General features: G+C 33.2%; 2 protein-coding genes across 2 annotated transcripts; one reads left to right on the forward strand and one right to left on the reverse strand.

Annotated features, from left to right (window-relative positions):
* Positions 1–2: 2 nt before the first annotated feature.
* On the reverse strand, positions 3–4,429 carry LOC129944364 (uncharacterized). The gene is made up of 4 exons (XM_056053742.1): positions 4,370–4,429; positions 4,065–4,306; positions 3,768–3,984; positions 3–412 (listed from the first exon to the last, which is right to left on the reverse strand). Exons 1-4 carry the CDS (start codon positions 4,379–4,381, stop codon positions 143–145), a joined length of 741 nt encoding a protein of 246 aa, XP_055909717.1. The 5' UTR covers positions 4,382–4,429; the 3' UTR covers positions 3–142.
* A 5,013-nt stretch (positions 4,430–9,442) lies between these two features.
* LOC129948411 (paired box protein Pax-6) lies at positions 9,443–27,314 on the forward strand. The gene is made up of 3 exons (XM_056059413.1): positions 9,443–9,913; positions 23,795–24,048; positions 24,116–27,314. The coding sequence occupies exons 1-3, from the start codon at positions 9,873–9,875 to the stop codon at positions 24,739–24,741; spliced, it is 921 nt and encodes a 306-aa protein (XP_055915388.1). The 5' UTR covers positions 9,443–9,872; the 3' UTR covers positions 24,742–27,314.
* Positions 27,315–27,803: the final 489 nt, after the last annotated feature.

Below are 27,803 nucleotides of genomic sequence, written 5' to 3' on the forward strand. Positions count from 1 at the left end.
GTTGAATATTTAAGTATTCAGTTCATTTAATTTGTTCTTGATTTTGTTTTTTTTTTTGTTTACAATTTTGGATAACACTTATTTTTTATTATAACATTGATATTGATAAGTTTTCGAAATTCGTTATGGATTCAATAAGAAGTCAAGAACAGAAGCATCCGGCAGCAATTGTGACAGTTTTAAATTTCCAAACTGATCGAAGGGTATCGGGTAGAAGAGAAGCAGATGGGTCCTTGTGTAGATGATCGTTATGGGAACGATGTGTAAGGACACGCACTTTGTATTCAAGTGGTCTGCATTGAGATCCAGGCAAACACTTGGGAGTGTATTCAAAAGATCGGTCATCCTTGTGGCAAACTGCGTTGAACAGGTAACGTGGATAGTACAAATGGCCAAGGTCAAGAAGTTCGTTCTAAAAGAAAAACAAAAATCTAATTGATTTGCATTTGTAAGTCTGATCATAAAGGTTACAAATATTTTACTGGTTAACAAATTTAAGGTTTTTTCTTGCCAAAAAAACCAACCTATACTTTTCAAAGTATTTTGCTGTCGTTAATTCAAATTTCAATTAGCTAAGGTTTATGAAAAAATATACCTCTTTAAAAATGCAAACAAATTATAACGGTAATTTAAGGCTAGAAAATCATATGGCTATTTTGCCAAGCACAAAGCTTTGTCTTATAGATACAGTTTAAATCATTTTAGTATCTATTTAAGTTTTTAGAATTATGAGTATTTGATTTTAAATGAAGCTCTTCAAACCTTTTATCTTATTTTTATCGTTTTGAAAAATGTGCATGAGGAAAGCCGCAACTTTATCATTTTTTTTATAATAGATGCGAGTAATACAAATTTCGGCTTCCGTGATCCCGTAAATGTTTTATTTAGTTTATTGTAATAGGTTTATTTCAATTTGAAATCCTTTATCAGTTTTTTAGTGATTTTTGTGAAAAAAAAAATGAAAATAACTGCAGAAGAAGTCGCCAGGGTACTGGCTTTAGTTGATGATGGACGAAGTGCACGGTATGCCGGTGTTGTGATCGGAAAACCGGAGATGACGGTAAGAAGAGCCATTCAAAGGTACAGGGAAAACAACTCCTACAACTGGCGGAAAGGCTAAGGTCGCCCAGAGCAACATCTGCAAGGGGTCATCGATATTTGGTTCTTCAAAGCCTTCGAGATTGTCACCAAACAGCGGTTGAGCTGTCTCACAGACTTCGATCCGTTAAGGGGAGAGCTTTGAATGCTGAGGAACGGTGAGGAGGCGATTAGTAGAGAAAGGCCTGAGAGCAAGAAGATCTGCCCGTGTACCTAGACTCACATTACAGCACAAGCGACGTCGGATGAAATTTGGTCAACTTTACCGAGATTGGACCGAGGCCGACTGGGCTAGATTTCTTTTCACTGATGAGTCCAGGTTTTGTCTGATCGGTAAACTCCAGTTACTACATCAAAAATATTCTTGAGGAATATGTGGTTCCATTCGCACCATTTATTAGGGACAATTTCTTGCTAATGCAGAACAATGCTATACCACACGTTGCTAGGCGCGTTACCGACTACTTACAAGAAGTGGTTATAGATGTAATGCCTTGGTCTGCGATGAGCCCGGATATGAATCCCATCGAACACGTTTGGGATCTACTGGGAAAATGATAAGGAAATGCTCAATGGACTGAGATCTGCCATTGTGGAGGAATGGGAAATTTAGACGATACCATCGTAACAAACCTTATCCAAGGTGCCCAAGCGAATTAAAGCTTTATTAGATGTTCGTGGAGGCAATACGCACTATTGAAAAAACAAGGACTAGTTAAAAAAAATTTAAATGCCAAGTTATGAAGTTTTTGCCTATTTTCCCTTTTTTATTGTTTATTTCTAAGTTCTTTCTATTTTTTCGTTTTTTGTTTTACATAAATGACTTACTTTTATGTTATTAAACAAAAATTTACCAGAAAAACGTTTATTTGTTTAAGTTACTTCAAAATGTTGCAAAATTTCAAGGTGCGCCCATTTTTTTGTAACTCAGTGTATATTTAAAAAATGAATATTATAACCTTGTTAAGAGGGTGAACAGTTACTTTTATACCGTTCTGCATTTTTCTGTTAACAACTGTTTAGTTAAGATCCTGAAAGTATTTTAACACACTATTGAAAAAAAAAATGATTATAGATTAAATATCTAATATAGAGTTTTATTGAGAAAAAGATACTTCAAAAACTTACACAGCTTTAAAAAACCTATTAAAAGGTTTGCATCGAATCTTTAAATACTGTGCTTAAGCTAATCTATTTTACTTTTTTACCCTCGTTGATACATTTTTTAAAACAAGAAACTTATGGTTTAGTATAATATATACCTTAAAAGGTAAAACAACTTAAGTAGAGGATGATTCGACTTATGTATCAATTTATTTTATTTATCAGATAATAGGCAAAAATGGGTTTGGTAAAATGTTTAAAGTTGTTTTTATGTTCCAAAAAAAAAGTAAAATCACTTATGTCAACTTAAAGTATTTTACCACAAAACTTTTCTTGCACATTTCTTGTATTGACTCAAGATGTAAAGCACAATAACGGTGAAAATCTTAAGATACTTTTTAAATGAAAAGCTAACAGAATTGTTTTGGTAAAAGCACTTAAGTCAGAAAATAAATGTATTAAATGCTTCACTTATCAAAATTTACTTTTACAATTTAAATAATTAATGACAACTTTATCTTCATATCCTTCTAAATTTCGTTAAACAAAGATTGCAAGTTAAAAATCCACTTTTTGAAATAAAATAAATAGATAAACATATATATATTTTTATAAAAGACAAGTCGTTTGGGCATCATGTCCAATTTTTCAAGTTTATAGATTAAAACATTGCACCTGAAGAATTATTAAAAACAAATTATTTTAACGACACTCCTTTCATGGAACGTCAATTTTTAACTTTTATTAATATTGTTGCAACTTTCAACTCGACAATTCAGTTCCATTTAACCGACATTTAAAATTCCTAAATCCCGAATATGATTTTATCCGAGTTCTTAAGATATGATTAGATGTGAAGGAATGCTCGAGTTCTAAATATTTTTTAAATGAGTTACCAAAGATAAACCGAGAATTGTGAATTTATTTTAGAACTTGGTCAAGAAATTGACCGTTAAATTAAACAGCAACACTTGTGGCGTTTCTGAAAATTGCGTGGTTAATTTTTGGACTTACACGATGAAGGTGAAAGTATAAAGTATCAACGGACAAATTGTGAGTACATAATTTCAAAATTACTTTAAAAATAGGGTTTTTAACTACTAGATATATAAGTGACGGAATTCGATTTCGGTATAGTTCTCGTTTCAAAAACCGGTAAAAATAAATAGAAAAACTACCTTCTTCTGATTATTTGTCTAATACTAATAAATTTTCTTTTACTAAAAAAATGTCATGTAATAACATAAAAATGACTGAGCCCTTCTTAATTTTAAGTTTGTTAAAAGTAATTTTAAGTTTGTTAAGAGTCCACAAGCATATAAGATGAAAAAATTCAGTTTTGAAATTTTAAAATGGAATATAATTAAATACTGCAAACTAGATTTATTAAACATTTAAATTTAGAAAGTAAAAATTTTATTATAGTAAAGTCAAAGTGGCAACAAAAATCAAACAATTACTACAGTATTTCCTTAAATCACTCAAAAAACTGTCGAGCTTTGTTGATAAAGGGGTTATAAATGTCCCAAGTTAAAAGATTTACTCAATTTTAAAGAACTTCATACCTTTACTTTGCAATCACATCCAATACTTGGTAAACTGTTTCCTCTCTTGGCTTCGTCTGGTTTAAAAAGGTCCAAATCATCGTATGAGTTTATGGCTAAATCATTCTTCTCCAAATCTTCCAATACTAATCCACTATCTGCCGATGATGGTAGTTCTCCACCTTCAAAACTTTCACCTCCTTCGAGGACTTCTGTCTGTCGATCTGTTGCCAGGTTTCTAATCACAAAACATAAGAAAAAAACAACGTTAGCACTAAAACTTTGTTTACTTTTGTAATTTTTCAAAAACTTATTCACTTTTTCACTTGTTTCATATTACTATAGTTTGAACTTGAAGATTCTGAGTTGAGATTAAAACTATCTTTCAGAGCAGTTAGAATTTTTTTATATCGACAGAAGGGTAATTTGGCACAATAGCTTTGAAGTCCTCTCTGCATAAGATCCATCGAGGATGAGGAAATCGTTTGCAAATCATTCTCAGTTTTGGCACAAGTCAAATAGTTTAGGACAATTAGTATCACAGCAAAACGAGACTGTAACTTTTAACGAAAATAAAACGGGTTCTGTATATTTTTTTCTTTCTTAAGGAACTCTAAACTTACCCATAGCACCATCTTGTACAAGTGTACTATGTATGTGCAAATGAGCTTAAGACTTGAACCTCATTGGCTTTTATACTTTTTAGGATGTGGAACTATGAGACTCAGGTTGACGTTAATGGGTTTCATATCAGACAACGGCTCTAGGATTGCCAAACATTGTCACTTTAATGAAAATACATCCCACATTAATCGTCCTTGAAGAGAGTTCCAGTAGGTACACAATGAGAGCTAGATCATGTTACCTTATGAACCACCTTAAAAACGTCGAGGGTTGGAGGCAGCCTTATGTATATCATCCTTTTTTTCTTCTTCTTCTTGCTTTTGGTTATTTCCGAAGAGACAAAAGAAAGATGTGTCGAGGAAACACACAAAAGATTCAGTATATTACCAGCATCATCTTCAAAGAGCAGCGTGTGTGTCTTTTGTTTATTTTGATACAATTGCAAGACTTTTGACAAAACAAAATCGTCCTTAAAATATCATAGGGAGACTTTGAGTTATTTCGATATGCCTACAATAAGAACAACAAAAAATCGTTACAAGAAGTTTTCAATCAAATGGTGTGATAATTATTATATTATTGAACATTCAGGGAAATTGGATGAATGGTAAATAGGTACCTATGGAAAATGTTCCTATCCAATTCCTTGTATCTATCGCAATTCATAGTAAAGTAACCTAAGGATGCTCTGATATTTTTTGGGTAAGTTTTAAACACAGATATTATTTCATAATATTGGTTTGATATGTGAGAGTAGTTATATCTCCCAGTTCTATTGAATTATTGAGATTATTATTTTATTTTGTTTGGGGAATGTGTCCTCTCTTAAAAATAAGATGAGAAGGACCATCAAATAAGCCTTAAATAAAAATCAACCAAGAGAACCAGCTAGGTTTAGAGAAGGATTCTCAACAACAGACCACTTATAGACAATGCATCAATACAAAAATGCAATGAATTTAGATTTCCGGTTTATTTTCTATTTCTTGACTTTAGTAAAGCTTTTGACTTCGTTGAACACGAAATGATATGTCCTTTCTGAAAATTCAAAAAATAAACTCAAACGATTAAAAATATATACAAAAATACAACTGTAGGACGCTAAATTAATATAACAAGAGGAGTTAGACAAGGAGATCCGCTTTCACCACAAGGATGTTTGGACAAGTTCTTAACAGTTTAAGATATGCAGACGATATAGTTCTTATTTCTACAAAATCTACACATATTCAACACATATTGACGGAAATAACTGAACCCTGTAAAAATTATGGACTTCAAATAAACTAATCGAAAACGTTGCACAAAAAAAATTGAATACGTAAAAGATTACATATAAATATTTGGAACAACTAAAATCATTTAAGGACCAAGAAAATAAAGAAATCAACAGACGCATCACAAGTAGCTGGAAACAATTCTGGAGCCTTAAATATATTTTATAATTTCACCAAAGTGCAGATACAATAAAAAATATCTTCGACTCTGCTATTCTACCGACTGTATACTGACGTCGGAACAAAAATGGACACAAATGACAACTGAATGGAGACCAGAGAACAAAAAGATGGATGGGAAAAATTGGTACAACGAAGCCAAAAATAGAGACACATGGATAGCCTTGGGGGAGGCTTATGCTTCTTCAAATTTTACCAAACTATATTATTTTTAAATTCAATATATAAATATAAATAAATTCAATAGTAAAATTGTTAATAAATAAATCTAATCATCAAGCTGAGGCAATAAAATCTTATGATAACAATTATTTTAATATAGAGGGAATCCAACTCGAATTATCAAATCAAGCTAAACACTACTTATGAGTATACTACCTGTGAGTATAAGAGGTTTCCAAATACATTAAAGACATCCAAAAAGTTTAGATCGCCATCTATACTCATAGGTTCTTCAGGAGAAACTGAGGACCGTATCCTAAAATCATATTGTGGATGTACATACACTGCAATATTCAGACCAATGCTCACTCATGGTAGCGTAATGCGTTTGAGAAAGCTAAACATCTAAAAATACTTACAATGGCACAGGTATGGCATGCATATATATAGGGGCAATGAGGACCATTCCGACTGCAGGAATAAAATCAATACTCAATCTCTTACCTTTGAACCTATGTATATACATATATGTACAAAAAAACTGCTGCAGAGTGCCTTACCTCGTAGTCATTCCTGTTGCTGGAAAACTACATGACAACCTGCCTGAAGTTCAGTAAACCTTTAAGTACTCCAATATGAGTGAGGCGACAATACCCATATACACTGATGGCTTGAAAGCGGACTCTGGAGTTGGTGCAAGATTTTTTCTTAAATATGCAATTTTGACAAAATCCTTCAGGCTTCCCGATCAAACGAGTCTCTTTCAATCTGAGGTATTGGCATTTGGCAGTCACATACGCTGAAAAAATAATAATATAACGAGCTGATATCATCACTTTTATAGATAGTCAAGCAGCATTAATCAAATCAAAGCTTATAAATGACTGGTCAAACGAAAAATTGGATTACAAATTTTTGCGATCACAACTTGTATTTTGGTGAAATAGGATACTATTCTTTTGTAAAAATGTTCGTAATACAACGTTATTGTCGCTTTCTACTATCATTAGTTTTTAATACGCTCATTAAATTCTGACTTTGACAGCGTTGTCCAATGTGAAACAAAAACTCAAAGCTGTCGTAGTTAAAGTGTAACCCTTCCCCTACGCCACTTCCCATGGGAAGTAGTTGCATCATTAAACTAAACACCTCTAATTGCAAAAAATTCAGAAAGAAGACTTGGTACTTAGAAAATCTAATCTAGCTATAATTTATAAAGCCTTCATTCTCCGAAACTAGAGTACAATTCTCATATTTGGGCAGGTTCCCCGCCAATAATCATTTTTTGAAAGAGAGCTCTAAAAATTTATTAACCCTAAATTTAAAGTAAAATGTTTCACATACGCCACAGTGAAACTGTAAATGAAAATAAAGCAGAAATAAAGTGCTAACTTTAAAGACTCAAAGAAAAATAAAACAAAACTTTCAGTTATTTACTTTTGAAAGTCTTTGTTACCTGCTGCCTTCGTATGTTTTTAACACTTTAGTAAAAGATTTGAATCAACCTTTGCCATTTATAAAGGGTGATTTTTTTGAGGTTAGGATTTTCATGCATTAGTATTTGACAGATCACGCGGGATTTCAGACATGGTGTCAAAGAGAAAGATGCTCAGTATGCCTTGACATTTCATCATGAATAGACTTACTAACGAGCAACGCTTGCAAATCATTGAATTTTATTACCAAAATCAGTGTTCGGTTCGAAATGTGTTTCGCGCTTTACGTCCGATTTATGGTCTACATAATCGACCAAGTGAGCAAACAATTAATGCGATTGTGACCAAGTTTCACACTCAGTTTACTTTATTGGACATTAAACCAACCACACGAATGCGTACAGTGCGTACAGAAGAGAATATTGCGTCTGTTTCTGAGAGTGTTGCCGAAGACCGTGAAATATCGATTCGTCGCCGTTCGCAGCAATTGGGTTTGTGTTATTCGACCACATGGAAGATTTTACGCAAAGATCTTGGTGTAAAACCGTATAAAATACAGCTCGTGCAAGAACTGAAGCCGAACGATCTGCCACAACGTCGAATTTTCAGTGAATGGGCCCTAGAAAAGTTGGCAGAAAATCCGCTTTTTTATCGACAAATTTTGTTCAGCGATGAGGCTCATTTCTGGTTGAATGGCTACGTAAATAAGCAAAATTGCCGCATTTGGAGTGAAGAGCAACCAGAAGCCGTTCAAGAACTGCCCATGCATCAAGAAAAATGCACTGTTTGGTGTGGTTTGTACGCTGGTGGAATCATTGGACCGTATTTTTTCAAAGATGCTGTTGGACGCAACGTTACGGTGAATGGCGATCGCTATCGTTCAATGCTAACAAACTTTTTGTTGTCAAAAATGGAAGAACTGAACTTGGTTGACATGTGGTTTCAACAAGATGGCGCTATATGCCACACAGCTCGCGATTCTATGGCCATTTTGAGGGAAAACTTCGGAGAACAATTCATCTCAAGGAATGGACCGGTAAGTTGGCCACCAAGATCATGCGATTTGACGCCTTTAGACTATTTTTTGTGGGGCTACGTCAAGTCAGTTTTGGAAGACAACATTTCCGAAGAAATTCGAGCTATTCCGGCCGAAATGCTCGAAAAAGTTACCCAAAATAGGACTTTCCGAATGGACCACCTAAGACGCAGCCGCGGTCAAAATTATCTTCAAAAAGTAAATGTCATGGACCAATCTAACGCTTCAAATAAAGAATCGATGAGATTTTGCAAATTTTATGCGTTTTTTTTTTTTAAAGTTCTCAAGCTCTTAAAAAATCACCGTTTAGGAGTTGTGAGTTATTAAGTATAAATGAGGAGATGTTTGGCTAATTTTACCCTGAATTTAACGTTGGACCCAGAGAAAAAGACTTAAAATCTGACAGGGTGGTGCATTTCGGATGCAAACCGGAATACATTGAAGATTTTTATAAAAAAGTGAGTATCTTTAAAGATGACGAGTACAACTTAAAAATATAACGATTGAAATAGAAATTTGAAAAATTCAAACACGAGCAGGTCAGACAGAAAAGTTCTAAGATCTTCCGATACTAAGGCCAAACTCAGCCAGTAGTAGGTTTATAAGAAAGCTTTTTTGTTTTGGATTTATAAGTTTACTACCGACTTGTTTACAACAAAATTACCGTGTACTTTTTTGAATGATCAAATCTTTTCTAAGTACCTAGTCTACAAGCCAAAATATGATAGCCATTCGTATATATAAAATACAAAACTTATGTAGGCACAGAAACATATTCAATTGTCATTTTTCTATTTTATCTACTTTCCTTAGAAAATAACATTGTCTAATAGCTGTGAACTATATTTACTATATTCTCACATCGAATACTTAGGAGAAAGCGCTAAAACAAAATTATTTCTAAGGTTTCTTTTCGAACTTCCAAAGTTCAAATCGTAGAAAACCATCCCTCTAATTCAGTCTAGCTAGAACCTTCGCGAGTGTAGTTTAACTTAAAACTATATAATATATATATTCGAACATATTAGTAGTAACTTAAAAATAATCAAAAGATCCTTAAACAAAAATCTATAGAAAAAACTGAACGTAAATCCTTTATTTAAAACGTTAAAAACCTTTAGTTTCGAAAAGGGGATGTTTTTCTTTGAAATCTTATTGAAATTATTATGTTGTGTGATATTTTTGGAGTGAGAAACGTTTAGTTCTGAAGAAAGATTAAAAAAAAATGTGCCACGCATCCGAAGCCTTCTAAGTGCCCGCAGTGGTCTTATATATATATAGTTCAGGCTTAAGGCATCCCACAAAATACAACAACAACAACAAAAAAACACAGTGAGAAAAATATACACAACCAAGACTTAAGAGCAGGAGCTGTTGGATTTAAGGTGAAAACCCACTAGGGTGAATATTCATGGAAAAGGTTTCAATGAAGCGGAAGCAACGACGATACAGGTGCGAGATTGTAAAGTTTTTTTTTAGAAAATTAAAAAACATATTTAACTATTTTTTTGTAAACATAAAACAAAAATTTTCGAAAAAACGACAACTCCGCTTAACCTTCGCTTGGATATGTAATGTCGGTATTTAAAGGTTTATGTTCGAATGTATCTAAGAGTGATAAATCCAAACTTCTATTTTTGGAACAGTAACGTTTTGTATTTATTTGGTATGCATATAATCTTTAAAAAGAAAATTATTGCAAAAAAATATTCGAATTCAATTTCAAATAAATATTTAATTGTTTCGAGATTTTTAATTCTATTCACTTTTTTTCATGGAAATGTTTAACTCTCCCTTAAAATAATGTTGAATTTAAGACATAAAATATGCCTAGTTCTAGCCTTGAATTTGCAAATTATTGTGCTTTTAAAATTACTAACGATCTCATCTCATGTCCAAAACGCATGTGGTAGATAAAGTTAGAACGCACTTGAAAATCTGAACATATGTAGCTTAGTAATTTGTTTTAGTTAACCTCTCAGACCCAAAGGCCACAACTATCAATTTATAGACTTCGAAAACTTCAAAATCTCTTGTTTTAGGCTTTGAAAGATAACTCAGAGTCAACGGTTTTTTCAACAGTTCAAATGAATATAGTTTCAAGATTGAAAATGAAATTGATTGTATTCAGATCAACTCAGACGCAATATTTTGACCATGTTAAAATTATAATATGCTGTCCAATTAAATTATCTGAACATTTTTTGAAACAATTCTAACTTTTGTAAAGTTTTTCTTTCTTAGAATTTCGACTTTTCAATTAGCGATTATGAAGATGTCGATCGATTGGTCATCAATAAAATATTTTGATAATTTTAGGTTTAATTTATAAGCTTAAGTTTTAAAATTTTCAAACATATATAAATTTCTTTTAGACAAATCCTCATTTGTTTTTAGTCTTTACCTGACCTTCGCAAAGCTTGAACATGTACTAATAATGAAGACTTACAACTAATGAGAATTTGCAGAAATAAAATGAGATATTAAAAATATTTGAGCTGTAAAGACGTACACATATTTTAAAAACCTGACTTTATGGACAAATTATAAATTCGAATTCAACCAACAAACTTTAAAATAACATTATTTTCACTAAATAAAAAACAAATCATTTTGTTGACTAGTTAAAAATATTTAGCCATGGAAATTCGAAAGCAAAGATACCGCAATAAATTAAAGACACCGCTAACCCTTAATTAACATGAATTCATGAATTCCAAAATTTGACATATTTACAGACAGCTTTTCAATCTACATTTTTATAAATTGTTTCTTAAAACGTTGGCTTTTATATTTGTTAACATATATAACTTTATTCATTAACAATTTCTAAACCTTAAAGTTCTGAATCGTTATCTTCCCTATAAGATCGTTTCGAATTCTATTAAATTGTGGATAATACAGCGTTATCCATTTTGCTGTTTTAAAAGTAAACGTAAATAAAACAAATATACAATATTTCTTTTCATGATATTTCTTTTAATTATTAAGTTTAAACGTTGACATTATGTTTGAAAAACTACATCATTTAAATGACCATAACGCGAATTGTTACAAGCATCGATTCTTTTGAGTTAATTTTTGACTCATGACACATTTTGACACATGATTTTGGTGTTTAGTTGATATCGCTACGGCAAGAAATTACGCAGCCATGAAATTAAATACATATTCACTAGAGTTTTGTGGCATGTGGCACCTTCTTGTTGAAATCAAGTCGTATTTTTTAATAGTTATCATGTGACCAGAACGGTCCCAATTGACGGTCACATTCGTTTCATCGATGTTTTCGAAGAAGTAAGTTCCAATCACCAATCAGGACCAAGAGCGCACCAAACAGTGACTTTTTGTTTCTTCAGGATTATCAGAACCCCATATACGACAATTCTTTTTATTAACATACCAACCGAGTGAGAAATGTTCTTCGTTGCTGAAGAAAATTGTGTCCACCACGGGCCTGTTGTTCAACCAGTCCCGGATTAAAGAAAATGGGGGCCCGTGGCTATTTCAAATTTAAGGCCCCCTAAAAAGATATAAAACCCAAGCAAGCCAACCCCTCATAACCCAGAGCGTCCTAAACCTCAAGCGAGCCAACCCAATAACCCAAAGCGTCGTAAGCCCCAAGCGAGCCGACCCAATAACCCAGGGCGCTAGGAGTGCACGCTTTTAAAAACTATGCGCCGAGGAGTTCACACATAGAAAATCCAAGAAGCTATCCCCCAAGTGCTCCAACCCCCGATAAGATTAAGAATTTTTGATACTCGGGGCTAATTATTCATCAGGGGCTCTTTTTAACGTTTTTGAAAAATTAAATGTGTTCATTTTGCAATCGCAAATAAAAAATCGTAAACCCAAAAGCGTTAAACCCACATAACCCAATTTGTAATGAATCGAAAAAACATCAACTCAAAACCGTCAGACCATTTCGTTTTGATTATTCAAAACTCTAAAAATTAAAAGTAACAAATTATGAAGTAATTAGGATTTATTAGATTGAATGAGTTTATTAAATTTTTTTTCTCAATTTCATTTTTACAAAATCTTGAATTAAACTCAATCGATATTAATAATTCAGATTCGATTGCTAAACGAGCTAAAGATTTAATCTTTCATTCAACATCGAAGATCGGTACATATTTTGTATACTTTTAAGGAATGAAAAAGACCTTTCTGCTTCATAATTAGCTATAAGTATTGTTACGAATATTCTAAGGACTATATACACAATTGGAAAAACGTCAATCAGTTAGGTATTTTAAATGGTGAAATAGGTTCACCTTTTTCTTTTTGAACTTGAAAAGAAAACACTTTTGGCTGCAATTTCATCATTTGAATAAGCTGCCAATTCTAAACTTATCAGATCCAAATTATCTCGTGTATTTTTTAAATATCCAATCAAAGACAATATCATGTTTTTAGCTACGTTTAAATCTAGTTAACTTTTGTTAAGTTAGGCTGCATTTTTTTGTTTTAGTATACAGTTTTGGGTTAAGCGACTTGGGCTATGCGGGCTTGAATTTTAAGTTTGGCTTTTTGGATATACTATCGAGTTGAGCTATGTGGGTTTCAAGTTTATGGGATTAATGCGAGGTTTTGGGGTATATAGCTTTTGAGTTTGGATTTTGTGGGGCAATTAATTCTGGTTTTATTTTTGGGGTTTATTAGATTGTACAGTTTGAATATCGCGCTTTTACGGTTTAAATTTCTTAATGGATGTGGCCCTCGTTTTCGCGGGGCCAGGGGTTGCAGTCCTCCCTAGCCCCCCTATTAATCCGGAAACGTGTTCAAACACATTCGGCCTATCTATCCTATCCTATTGTTAATGTTCAGCTGGTTTAATTTGTTGTGGATTTTATATGGATGTAGATGTACATCCAAATGCAAAATACTCCATAATGCGAGTCTTAATTCCTGAGAATTACGAGGAATCGACACATTCGGGACTTCGGCAACACTTTCACTTATAGCAGCGATATTTTCAGTAGTACGAGCGAAAGCATCATCGTTTTGATCAGGCCTTACAATACCTGTTACCAATCCAGTCTTTTCAAGTTTCTTCTTCACTATTTTGCCAATTGCTTTCCATCTTGGAAGATCTTGTAAACCATAATCACCTCTTAAAGCACGATATGTGGCTGTGGCAGAATCACCATTTTTGTAGTAGGTTTTCGTTTTAACAATGGACAGTTTCAGACGGCATAAGAAACTTGAGCATAAATCAAGTGACAGCTGTCAAAAATACAAACCACACCAGATCTAAGACCACACGTCGAAAAAACCAGTTACAAAAAAATCTATAATTTCCTTTGCAATTCGGCGCATTCACAAAGCTAATGACTACGTAGTCAAAATTCAACTAGCTTTGTGAATGCAAAATTGCACTACAAAGCTAGTCAATCCGGAACTGTCACATTAATGACAAATACAAATATATAAAATAAGAAACATTTGTGTTTTCAGAACTTTAAATAGTTTTTTTTTTCCTTTTTAAATTCGAAAAACCAAATAAAAGTTATAATATGATTGATTTATGTTTATTTGTATTTAAATACCGAAAGATTCATTTCATTTTGAATTCTTGTGTCCTTGCCGAGCAGCTGATTGTGAAACGTCAAAACCAGTGTGCACTTACTTTGTAGCCGAAATTTTAACATTACGTCGGAGAGGAAATTTCAACAACTTTTGTAGTTAGATTTAGCCAATCAGAAGCCCTTGACTACGTAGTCACTAGCTTTGTGAATGCGACCATTGTATGGTTTTGGGATTTTAGTTTCTAAGAGATTTTGGATGTAATTTCAATATGCCAAATTTGAGTAAATATATCCCAGGAAAGGTATTGGTTCTTTATATTTCACAGTAAGTGACATTTTCAATATAAAAAGGAATTAAATATTAACACTTTTTCCACCACTTACTTCGAAGAATTAAACTTTATCATGTTTTAGTTAAGATACGCTTGATAATTTCCGATACTGACTTCAGGCATAAGTAAAAAACAAATGCAACTTCTGATTTGTTATTTACGATGCAATATCTCGGCGCTTACAATAATTTGGTGGAAAGGTTTCGACATTTGAAGATGGGAACATTTGTTCAGTTGCCCTTGGAAATACTCCATACTAATTTAAAAAACTAGACATTTTTAAAATCTTAAAAATACATGAAGTACGCACATTCATTTATTGAAAGAAAGCTTTGTTTGCCTCCCATAAATTTGAATATGCATGCATACATAAGTATTGATTGACAAAGCTTCAAAAAAAAATAAGTTAAAATGTTAGTTTGTTTAGAGTTTTCTTGATGTACCCTCAATTTGCCCATACAACTCAAATATCCACAAGTATAAGGAACAAGGATTAGAATTCCTGAAAAACAGGTCACATACTCGACTCTTATTTATCTACAAAATAATGTTACCCCGTGGACAGTGAAACTCAAAATCCGATGTTGTCACAAAACCAGAACTATCAGTAAAGCCTATAAGAGAACATAATATCACCTTTTCACCTCTGTCTGTCAGAACTCATCAAAAGAAACTTAACGTTCGGTCTGGCTTTGGCTTCCACGCCTGTCACCGCATACTCGTAGCACATAAGAATTCGGTTCATTGCACCGAAGTGCTACTGGACAGCAGCGGAGCAGTTCCATTCCCGTACATAATAGGACATTGGAAAAAGAATTTATTAAAAAAAAAAATAAAGAAAATAAATAAGAAGAACAATATCGATTGAAGAGATTATTGGAAAAACACAAGAAGCTTCCACATAAAAATAGAAGGTGGGTGGTGTACGTAAAAAGTATATAATGTACAAAAATGTTGAAGCAAAATCAAAGTATGAGCAAACAGCCATACCCCACCACTCTGCCAGGGTGAAATACTTTTAACAAAACAATAAGAAAAAATTTTCTTTTATTTATAAATCATTTGTGGTAAATTTGGAATAATAGATTTATTTTTGTATCATCTAAAAACCACAAAAAAAGGCATATCTTTTAAAAACAAACCCCAAATCTCAGACTTCTTTAAAAAGGTTTCCTTTTCAAAATGTGTTCTAAAGAAAAACGTTAGGCATGAAAATAGGAATAGGATTATTTTAAAAGAATTATTTCAAAAGAATGACATTTAATTGAAATACGTTTCGTTTTTAAATAAGGATACACGTTGGGATGACGAACAATTTCCGTTTAATGTCAGGTGTCTTCCGGAATAAGCGTTTTAAAAAAAATGAATTCAAAAGTTCAAAGTGCAAAAATGTGCGAGTATTTAAAGGTTATCTGAAACAAACATCTAATATTGGTTTCTATTATCATTGAATCGTAAAAACTATGAATGTTTATAAAATATTATTTTGTATTGAATTTTCTACTAAAGTAAACCAAAAACAATGTAATCGGAAAATAAAAAACATAACTAATTGAATGAAATAAAATGTCGTTATTTTATAAAGTTAAAATTCTAATGAAGATGAAGAAGCTCCAAATATGAACGTTGCATTGGTGGTAGTGTTAGTGAGTACCTTTACCGGAAACGGACACTATGAAATTTTAACTCACTTTCCATTAAAAACTTCTGCCTTGGAACAATTCAATCGATTATCTGACCATGTTTCGCAATGAAGAGCTTAATTCTTGCTCCAATTGTTTGGCATGGAAACGAAGAAGTTTCCCGATACTATGAATAATACTTTGCAAAGTTTGACTATTTTTTTTTAAGTATTGACTTCCAAAATAACTTTGAATTTGTATGTACAATTTTCATGATTTTGATTTGAATTTAATTTAAAAGTCAATTGACTCAGATTCAATTTTGAAACTCAGTAAGTCATTTGAATGCAGTGATAATGGGCAGGTTCAGACAGCATAAATCACTTTATTTGCAGTCAACTTTATTCATTTGAACGTACAATTTGACCAAGGCAACTAGTTACTTTTTTAAGTGTAAAAAAAAGCTATCAAAACATTACTGTAGTTGAAACACTTCTCAGGCCATCACTGTGTAATTTTTATTGTAAAGAAATATTCTTTTTTTTTTCAATTTGACAAAGAACCCTTTTACAGAAAGCCTTAAATTAAATTGTGCGAAAATAAATAAATCATAGAGTAATAAAGTTCAGGGGGGTCATTCCGTAAAACGATAATCGTTCGACGATATCGTTTCGACGATACTCTCACTTCACGTAAGACGATAATCGTCAAAGTGATATCGTCCAAACGATAGCGTTTGCACGATAGCTAAGTAGGTATCGTCTGCTATAAATTTCCATTGAGAACTAAGCAAATGGAAGCAAAAAAGTTTCGGTGTAGTTTAGTTTTGTTACAAAATGAAAATAAAAACTCAAAAAAATACAATGAATTCGGTTACGCATTTTTTTATATACAAAACATTAGTAATCTCTCTTAATTGTTGTTAAATAAATAGAACAATTATTGTAGTTTTGAAATTGCAAAAGAGGACTTTATAATGATATTATAAACGATAAATTTGCCAGGCGGTTGTTGTTCTACATATAAATGTATATAAATTCAATATTAAAATTTGTTGTAACTATTGAAACTTTGGGGGAGGAACATTGGTTTATTCGACAGGCAACGATTTTAGTATCGCTCTTGCACAAAGCACTAATCCAAATTAGTTTTGGAAACATTAAATATTTTTGAAGCCAAGTTATGTTCCCTGTGGATAAAATGAAGTCTTCACTTCCTTCCCTTTGACCAAATTGGGTTTATTATTGCAGCTGATTTACAAAAGTATAAGACATTGAACAAACATTTTCACATTATTGTTTTATCTTCGTCAGCAACAAATGAAAACACAAAAACAAAAAGTGACAAAAACAACAAACATCACAAAATAATTGGTATGTTTATTAACAATACGTTTTTTGCAAATTTTCAAAATTTCCCATAGAGAAAAACCAAGTTTAATAACATTTTCAAGCTATTGAATAAGCATTATCTTTCGTTGAGTTCATTTTGACATTTGGAATATACTCAACGAACTTATACTGAAAACGATTGAACGAGACGATAGTGATAAAGTTACGTGAACCAAATTATTGACGATATCGTTAATGATAATCGTTTTGACGATTATCGTTTGGGAAATTACGGAATGACAGCCCAGCTTTCAGTTAAATGGAGAAACATGATCAACCGTCATTTTGATAGAAGTAGACTTGACTTAATAGCAAGTGGATTTTTCTTGACTTACTTTCCATTAGGGGACAGTTATAGCTATCATTGCAATCGATCCGGAAAATTTTTTGAATCGATATTCGATAGTGTTTCCCTTTGATTAGAAATAAAAATTATATACTGATCGATCGGAAATCACACAAAGAATTTTTTTTTAGGAAGAAAGTGTAATTGCACATTTATTTTTGTCTAAAAATGGAAAAAAGTTACTTTAATTGGATGATAATTTTTTAGCAACTGGCCAATTAGATGTCTGCCAATTGCTGCATTCAATCCAGGTCAAAAAAGGTATCCAGATATATTTGTTAGTGTTTTAAGTGTAAAAGAACAGCTGATCCAAAGGACTGGGATGTTTAAAAATGAATCCAAATGTATCCAAGCATTCTAGTATGTGTACATAAGTATCTGATTAAAAATTGATTTCAAATGTTCATGTTGTTTGGTAACAATTTATTGAATTATTAAAACAATCCATTAAAAATTTAATTTTACAATAATTTTTGACCTCGAAATGTAAATGCTTGTCCGTTTTTTGTGAACATATACATAAGAATGTTCACCTATCCAGGATGCCCTTTACGACACGAGATTGAACGCAGCCAATGCTGATCATATTTTTTTTTTTCAAAATCCTACATACAGTTGGTTACCCAATGTCAAGTAGTGATATTTTTATTTGAATTGAGCTTTTCAATAAATTTATTTAAAAAATAAACATATCTTTATAATGTTTTCCAACATCAAAAAACTGCATTTAAATTACTTACAGACTTTAAAACCTCGTATCGCGAGTTTTACTTTTAGTTTAAAATGTTAGTTATTTTACTGACTTTGACTTTAATGACTGCAGTCAATAAAAGGCTTTAGTCCTTAAAACTCTGAGATTTGAACCAACCATTTGCTTTTAAAAAGGGGACAATATTTTTTTCCCCAAGCATTCGACTGCAATCAATTGATTGTAGTCACTTATAAATTCATTCATTCTTTTGCAATCGTTGAGAAAAATGATTGTAATCTTTAGTTCGAAATCCCCATTTTAATATAATTGTTTTTTAAAATCATATCCCGTTTCGTGTTATATCAATAAATTACAATTACAAAGTATTGTTATGATATTCTGTAAAAGTAAAGACCAAAAAACACTCCGAGTTATTATTTAAATTTTTTAGTTTATAAAATAATTTAAAAGCGAATAAAAGATCAGTATTTAACAACATAATAAATAAAAAGAAACAAAACTGTATTTTGGAAGACAAGATTTAAAGATTGTCGAAATGTGGAATTCCGATATGGCTCCATTACTTTAGAAGAAAAACAATACATCATGAAGTTTATGTCGTAGGTGGTATTCGTTTCATGCTGTGGAATAAGGGTTTTTCAAAAATTTTAATTCAAAATGCGAAATGTGGATTTTTTTGAGATTATCTAAAATGAACATCAATTTTTTTTATTAGCATAAAATTGTAAAAGTTATATCTTTTAATATTAACTTTCTTAAATATACATATGGAAGAAAACAGTTGTAGTACCCGTGGCATGATGGTTAGTGCGTTGGACTGTCATGCAAGGGGTCTTGGGTTCAATCCCTGCCTGTGCCACCTTAATTTAAAAAAATTAATTTTCGCGGGTACTGCCTCTTGCGAGGAATTGACAAATCCTTCAAGAGTAATTCTTGTCATGAAAAAGTGCTTTCTCAAACAAGCCGTTCGGATTCGGCCTAAAATTGTAGGTCCCTTCCATGTCTGACAACAGTACTCGTACACAGGAATGGTTGAGAGTTGTAAGTCACTAGGCCCTGGTTCACAACGGACTGTTGCGCCACCCCATTTGATTTTTGAAATATACAGTTAAGATTAATATCCTTAATGCGATAAAAAAATCATAACATTGAATGGAATGAAATAAAATTTCAGTATTATTATTATAAATTCTTTATTTAAACAAAACTCGAAATACATTTGAAAAATTAAATAAGAACATTAGCATGGCAAAAAATATATTTGCCGTCTGCCTGAAAATTGACATTTATCGAGAATTATAAACAAAAGAAAGTTTAAGATTATAGTAAGTTTATAAATAGATTATGTAGACAATTGAATAAATAAATTGAATTTAAATAAGCATAATATCCAAGTTTATAATATATATTTCCTCGGTACATCTTAGATAATGGTACATAAATATACATATATTAAAAAATTTAAAATTACTCTAAAAACTGTTTCGGTAATCTAAGGCATGATCAATAAAAATGTAAAGGTCCTTCCAACCCCACTCTCCGTTTAAAATTTGTTTCGCTTCCTGGTGATTGAGAAAGCTTTTTGAAAAATAAAGTCTTCGGAGTTCTTGTAGAATTGGACAAACGGCTAAAAAGTGGTTGACATCTTCGATTTCATTTCGATTGCAGAGGTTACACCTGGGATTATCATTTCTGTGAGGTTTGTAATTCAGATTTAGCATCTCAGTTCTTGCTTTAAACAAAGTACCTATTTGATTTGCAGAAAGATTACTGTTAAAATAATTGTTTACAAACAAAGTGTGATTGAGTTGCTTATAGACCAATCTGCTTGGAGAGGTTCGAGCCCTATTCAAGAACTTGAGATACAATGAATCATCAACCAACGCAATACATTCATAAAACCTACCTTTTCAATTGTCAAGAGAAGTTGTACCAAGGTTTAGATTAGATCCGTGCGCATTTGCTATTTCTACCATTCTTTAAACGGCGTTAAATTCCTTCGGAATGCGAAATCCATCATTTGTTTATGAAGATTTTCATTTGACCTTTGCATTACTTTTATTATGTAATCGGCATTAAATTTAAGATTTTTTAGAAAAATCGGAGGGATCCCTGATTCCACATGTATAGCGTAAGTTGGTGTATAGTTTGGAAGTTTAAATATTCGTTTAAAAAAGAAGCGTTGCACTATCTCAAATTCATCAAGATCTTGGTAACCAAAAACTTGACTGGCATAGCATAAGCATGAGTTTATAGTAGCTTCAAAAACTCTAAATTTTGCTGAGATGTCTATGTACTTATTGCAGAAGATTTTGTTCCATATAAGGTTTATTGCAGTTTTTGCCGATAAGCATTTTTCCTTAACATGGGTCCTGAAATCTAGATTGCTCCAAATAGAACACCTAAATACTTAAATTGGTTAACCACCTCTATAGGTTCACGATCCAATGACCATGCTTCTAGCGGGTTTCTCCTTCGACGGGTGCTTTCAAAAATCATAATTTTTGATTTTGAGGTGTTTATATTCAGGTATCATTTATCACAAAAGTTTTTAAGTCTATTAATTTGTAACTGTAATGTGGTGGGGTTGTCCGACAAAACAACAAGGTCGTCCGCATAAAGTAGTACCTTAATAAGTATATTTCCAAACCTAACACCCCCAGGAAAATCACGGGAGACATCGTCAATGAAAAGGGCGAACATAATCGGGCTTAAGGGGCAACCTTGGGGCACACCGCAATCAGTGTTAAAGAAGCTGGATGGAAATTTCAGTATTTCACAAAGTTAAAATATGTTTAGTGTGAAATGATTACTTGGGAAACTCGAAAATTATTAACTTTTTGACCAACTTCGTTGAGATGTTTCCACCGATTATTTGGGCAAGTTTTACAGTTTTTCTTCACGAGCTGTAGAACCAATAATTTTTTTGTTATTTATATTTAAGAAGCTTAACTGTTGAATTTATTACTCAGCTAAGTAACAGCTTAAGAAAACTCGTTTACATTTTATATTGATTACCAAAAAAAATTAATTTATTTATTACCAAAATAATTAAATAATTTAAAAATACTATTTGGAGTAGAAAATTGTTAATTTTAAATCCGATAGTTTGAAATACTTTGCATTCGTTCAAATTCTAACGAAAGACAGAACAGAAGGTGCAAAGAGTCAAAATTACTTTTACAATGAAGACAGAACATAAAAAAGAACTTCTGCTCTCAAGACATATAAATATCAAGTAATTTCAATAAGTTTAAATCTGTGTTAATACGGTGTGGAAATTCGTAGAGATGATATCAATCTAACCCATTCAGAAACTTTTTTTGCCGACAGTTCTAGTGTGAATGTATGGCTAATATTAGTCCGGTTAAGTGACAGCCGCCCAGATTTGATAAGAGTATTCTAGATTTTCTCTAATAAATTTATTTAAAAGGTGCTTACAACAAAAATTGTTCTGATTCCCTCTGCGTTTTTTCTCAAATACTAGTAGGTGACATTTTTTTTTTGAAGATAATAAAGGGTGTCCGAAAATTAACGCAAGATTTGAATTAAATAGAAAACGCCGTTTTTAGACTTTTGATAGTTATATTTTTATTGGCTCGTAAAGTACATAGGAAAGGGTTATGTATGGAATAACACATCGGGCAAATGGCCTCCACGGCTTTGCATGCACATGCGCACTCTTTTGTTGAAATTTTCCATGACCATTCTGCATAAATGTGGATGAATTTCGTTGATGCAGAGTTGAATCTCCTCCTTTAATGCACGGGTGGTTGTGGGCTTGTTGACATAGACTTGTGATTTCAAATAACCCCATAAAAAGAAGTGTAATGGTGTTAAATCACACGATCTAGGAGGCCAATTTTGATCACCGAAACGAGAGAGTACACGACCTGGAAATGTCTCATGCAGTAATTGAATTGTTTTACGGGCTGTATGACATGTGGCACCGTCTTGCTGAAACCACATATTGGACACATCAATATCGTCCAATTTTGGCAGAAAGAACTGTGTAATCATGTCGCGATATCGAGCACCAGTAACAGTCACTGCTTGACCAGCATCATTTTCAAAAAAATATGGCCTAATTATGCCTCCAGCCCAAAATCCACACCATACAGTCACGCGTTGTGGATGCATTCGTTTTTCGACAATCACATGTGGGTTCTCCGAACCCCAAATGCGGCAATTTTGGCGATTGACAAAGCCATCAATATGAAAATGTGCTTCATCGCTTAGGATGATTTTGCTCGAAAAATCAGGGTCCATTTGTTGATGTTCAATAATCCATTCAACGAACTCTCTTCTCTGTCCATGGTCATTAGGCTTCAATTGTTTTGTTAATTGAATTTTGTAAGCATGAAGACACTGATCTTTGGTGAGTATACGCTGTAGAGAGGTTCTTGAAATTTGCAATTCTTGTCCACGACGTCGAATTGAGGTTCCTGGATTGTCAGCAACACTCGCACGCACTGCTTTGACATTCACATTTAAACGGCTTGTTTTTGGACGATTAGTGTGTTTGGCGTCTCCAACGGATCCAGTCTCCATGCATTTTTCAATTAATCTCTTCACAGTTGACGAAGTTAAAACACTATTCCGACCATATTTTGTATGAAATTTTCGAACTGCAGCCGCCAAGTTTTCACTATTTTTGAAATATTCTTTAATAATGAAGATACGTTGTTCTATCGTGTAACGCTCCATTTTTAATAACCCTATATTGTTAGCTGTCAAATTGCTTTTTTTTCAGGGTTGCCAACACTTCACTGCACAAATGGCGGCAAATTCGAATCTTGCGTTAAGTTTGGGACCCCTTAGGTTCCTCGGCATAAATGAAGGGCTTAGATTGTTCCGAATGAGACAGTTAATCGCTTCTAAATAAAATAAAGAGAAGTGAACCTAAATGACTGTCTTGCGGGATATTAAAATAAGTTTTTAATTTTTTTTATTCACAGCCATTGAAAAGTACAGAGTATGATCAATCTTATAATATATTTTCTTGGACAAAATATGGAACCATTATGTAACGGTCATTAAACCACGTAGTCTTTTAACGAACATACAGTTGTTAAGAAAATTATTATAAAGATAAATATTGTGTCATTTATGAGCTTTTTCTTCAGACAGTAGCCTAATATCTCTGATTGCAACACTGAACTAAGCCTGATTCCAAATTGCTTCAGTTTGTCTGGGTCCTTTACTATTCAAAAATATTATAATAATTCATAAGGTTTATTAAATTTCCTTCCTTTTGTACTAAAAAACTTACCTTCAAATTCAAGAAATCTTTAAAGAAAAACCGTTAATTCGCATTTCTTTCAATTTTTAATTGGGTCATAAATTATAAAGATATCGCACTAAAGCTAAATTCTACATGTTTATTATTTCCTTTGCAGAACAACATTTAATTCACTGCAACTGCAAGAACTGGAGCGTGCTTTCCAACGAACCCACTACCCGGATGTATTTTTTCGCGAAGAACTCGCCGTTCGAATCGATCTGACCGAAGCCCGAGTTCAAGTTTGGTTTCAAAATCGTCGTGCCAAGTGGCGAAAACAAGAGAAAGGCTCATTGAAGGATAGCGGAGATCCTGAAATGAATAACACACCATACGATGATAATGTTATGACACAATTAGATGGTACTTTAGGTATATTGAGAAAATCTTAAAATTCAACAAAGTTCAATCAAACTTAATTATGTTCTTTTTTCTTCAGGTAATACCCTTCTACCAGACACTCCACCTCAATCATCGAACTCTCTCGACAACGAATCAAAGGTGAACTTCGGATCGATGTCTCCCTCAAGGATGTCACCGAATATCTTCCTCAATCTCAACATCGACCACATGGGCCTTGAGAGAGGCGGTGGTCTTTCCATGGAATGGTCGACTTACCCCCCAGCACCTGCGTTAAATGCAATGCCTCCAATAAGCCGATCTACACCCCCTCATCATGATATCTCCACAAATAGCGTTTCGACAATCAGCCATTCACTGGATCTCGATACGCCCACGTCCACCTACGATGAGATGAAATACCTCAACGTGGACCAATTCACAATAGATAATTTTAAGGCAGAATGCATTCTTAATCTTGACCAAGCCATCATGGATGACAAGCAGGTACACATGCATTTGCATCATCATCCATCCAATCATCATCAGCACTCCCACCTAAGTCAGCATCAGTCGCAGCAACAGTCCCATGACTCGTTAAGTCTTGATATGCAATCGTTTGGGATGTCTCCGATTGACAAATCATCCCCAATGATGATCATGGACAAGCGTATGCTCAACATTAATGTCGACGGAATGTCAGATCTAGTAGATGATAAGTTTTGAAGAAGACGAAGAACGGACCGGGCACGAATGCAATCTATAACACAAATATTGTTAACTGGTATTTTTAACGCACTAGCATCTATAAATTAGTTTAAGGAAAACTTAGTTAAATCGTAGCGAAATATAGAAAGCAAATGAAAAACAGGATAAAAGTGAATTAAAGGAGCAGTTTTGCTAAGACAACCACCAGCAGGCAACAAGAGGCTTAAAGGTTGTGAATAGAAAGCCATGTTATGTACTCTTATAAATTCGTTCTTAGCCTTCGAACTTCACTTTGAATAAAAATAAAAAAATTAAATTATAGCACTAGTTATTTTAATAGTAGAAAAATACATTTAAAAAACAATATTGTAATATATTGTAATTTAAACAATCATAAACGTTATAATGCAGGATATACAATACATATTATTATATAAATAGATACAATTTGTAATAAAGAAAACAGAACACAACTTTAGAAAATTGGTCAAATTTTACAATTTTATTCTTATTTTTTTAATGTTTACTGAATTACCTTACAGTTTATAGGGTCAATGGATGTTCTTCTTGAAGAAGATTTCAAAGCGAGAATCGGATTATCCCAGAATAATTTTGTAAGTGGAATCGCATCAGATATTATAAATCCAACTCGCAGATCAAAGGATCAATTTTGTGATGTGAAGGGTGCGAAGATACTGGAAGTTGCTGATTCTTTGGATACAAGAGTTTTGAATGGAAGCTGCCAAGGAAACCCAAATGGGAAGTATACGTTTATTCGTGGAACTGCGTGCTGAGTTATAGACTATTGTTTTGTGTCAGGAAAGTGGAATGCAATTATGAAGGGTTTTAGGATATCTACACAAATTTTTTAGTCTCGAGTGCAGATTATGTACACACAAAGCAACTTGGATTACTAAGAAAATTAAATTGGAAAGATACATTTAAAACTATTTACCAAAATAGTCTAAACATGGAGCTGGAGAAAAGAAGAGTAGAGAGGATCCCAACGCTAATTGAGAACCTTACTCAAATTATAATTGGAGTAGCCAGAAAGTACCAAAGGAAAACGAAAGGATACTGGTAAACAAGTATGGTTCGATCTCGAGTGCCGGAAAGCCAGGCAAAAATCCTTATTATTATTGCGGCTTATAAGGAAGCACAATACAGATCTCTTTAAAAGTATGTACGCAGCAGTTAATAAAGCTTTAAGAAACTCTGTCTATTTAAGAGGAAACAAATGTTGCTATCTGGAATTCATCAAAATCTTCTGCAGATTTTTGGAAAGCCGCTAAAATTATCACTGGATGAACAAACACAATTTCAGCAACATTGCATGGGTTTGAGCTCCGTGAACAATTCAAGAGTTTACTTCAAATCAAATGGGGTGGCGCAACAGTCCGTTGTGAACCAGGGCCTAGTGACTTACAACTCTCAACTATTCCTGTGTGCGAGTACTGTTGTCAGGAATGGAAGGGACCTACAATTTTAGGCCGAATCCGAACGGCTAATTTGAGAAAGCACTTTTTCATGACAAGAATTACTCTTGAAGGATTTGTCAATTCCTCGCAAGAGGCAGTACCCGCGAAAATTATTTATTTTAAATTAGGGTGGCACAGGCAGGGATTGAACCCAAGACCCCTTACATGACAGTCCAACGCACTAACCATCATGCCACGGGTACTACAAGACAAGAGTTTACTTAACACTCCTATTTTCTCTTCGCTTACTCACTATGCAGCCCCTTTTTTAGCGATAATTTCTTTGATGCGCCTTTTACAACTAATGAAGTACGGAACGTAATAGATAAATCTATGGCGGGAAAAGCTTCAGGTGACGACCGAGTACGAGCAGAATTTTATAAAAATTGTTCTTTTGAATCCGTAGCCGACTTAACAAAAGAATATAATATAATATTTGAGACAGCAACTGTTCCTGCAAGCTTTAAAAGGTCAATTATATATCCGCTGCACGAAAAAGGATCATACGATAATCCCGAAAATTACAGAGGCATCTCTTTTTGAAAAAAAACTGTATGCTTTTTTCGTCGATTTTCGTTCAGCTTTTGATACAGCACTCTTTTATAAGCTACATATATAAATTAGGAATATCTTCCAAAATTTTAGTTCTATTAAAAGCAATGAACGAAAACAATGTGGCGTATGTATGGGATGGCGAATTTGTTTCCGAGGAGTTCACAACACAAATGGGAGTAAAACAAGGACGTGTCTTATGCACTCTACACTTCATCCTGTTTATAAATGATATCGTAGAAGCGACCGGTGGAGGAATCCAGTTTGGAAACATGCGAATACCTGTTTTAATGTTTGCTGATGACATAGTTTTTTTTTGCTGAATCTGGCGAACGATGAATCGTCTTGAAAGCTACTGTAATCTTTGGAATCTTTCCGTCAATATGGAGAAATCTAAAATGATGACCTTCAGGGAAGGATGTGGTAGGCACGCAAACAACGAAAAATAGAGATAATAAAAAATAAATTAGGTGGCGCAACAGTCTATGAAGAACCAGGGCCTAGTGACTTACAACTCTCAACCATTTCTGTACCCGAGTAATGTTGTCAGAGATGGATGGGACCTACAGTTTATATGCCGAATCCGAACGGCTAATTTTGAGAAAGCACCAACGCACTAACCATCACGCTACGGGTAATACTAAATATGGAGATATCAAGGAGAAAAGGGCAGTTTCTTCAGTGTGGAACCGATCCATTGATAATAAATACATTGATCACAGTTCGAAATTGAATTTTTTTCGAGCGACTTCTACCTCCATACTGCTTTATGGGCACAAGTTTGGGGTTATAGGGAATTCAAAGAAGTCGGAAGGTTTCTGAGGTACTCTTTAAAAAGGATTTTTCGACTACCAGCTTGCACATTATTTTTCGACACTCTTAAGATGCACTTTGAATATATTATTAAAGTATTCGAGATGAATGAGGGAAGGTTACCAAACCAAATACTGCAGCACACCTTAACTACTACGGGAAATCTTGTCATGAAGTGGGAGGAGCTGACAAATATTCTTGTTGAAAACTCCCGAACTTCATCCGAAATAAGTTCTA

Source organism: Eupeodes corollae, chromosome 2, assembly GCF_945859685.1.
Source record: "Eupeodes corollae chromosome 2, idEupCoro1.1, whole genome shotgun sequence".
NCBI classification, from domain to species: Eukaryota; Metazoa; Arthropoda; class Insecta; order Diptera; family Syrphidae; genus Eupeodes; species Eupeodes corollae.

Coding starts and splice junctions, on each gene's coding strand:
- LOC129948411 (XM_056059413.1), top strand. CDS start 9,873: ATGGAAAAGGTTTCAATGAAGCGGAAGCAACGACGATACAG. Junction 9,914..23,794: donor CGGAAGCAACGACGATACAG/GTGCGAGATTGT, acceptor TTTCCTTTGCAG/AACAACATTTAATTCACTGC. Junction 24,049..24,115: donor ACAATTAGATGGTACTTTAG/GTATATTGAGAA, acceptor TTTTTTCTTCAG/GTAATACCCTTCTACCAGAC.
- LOC129944364 (XM_056053742.1), bottom strand. Junction 3,985..4,064: donor AATATGAAACAAGTGAAAAA/GTGAATAAGTTT, acceptor TTTTGTGATTAG/AAACCTGGCAACAGATCGAC. Junction 413..3,767: donor GATGTGATTGCAAAGTAAAG/GTATGAAGTTCT, acceptor TTTTTCTTTTAG/AACGAACTTCTTGACCTTGG.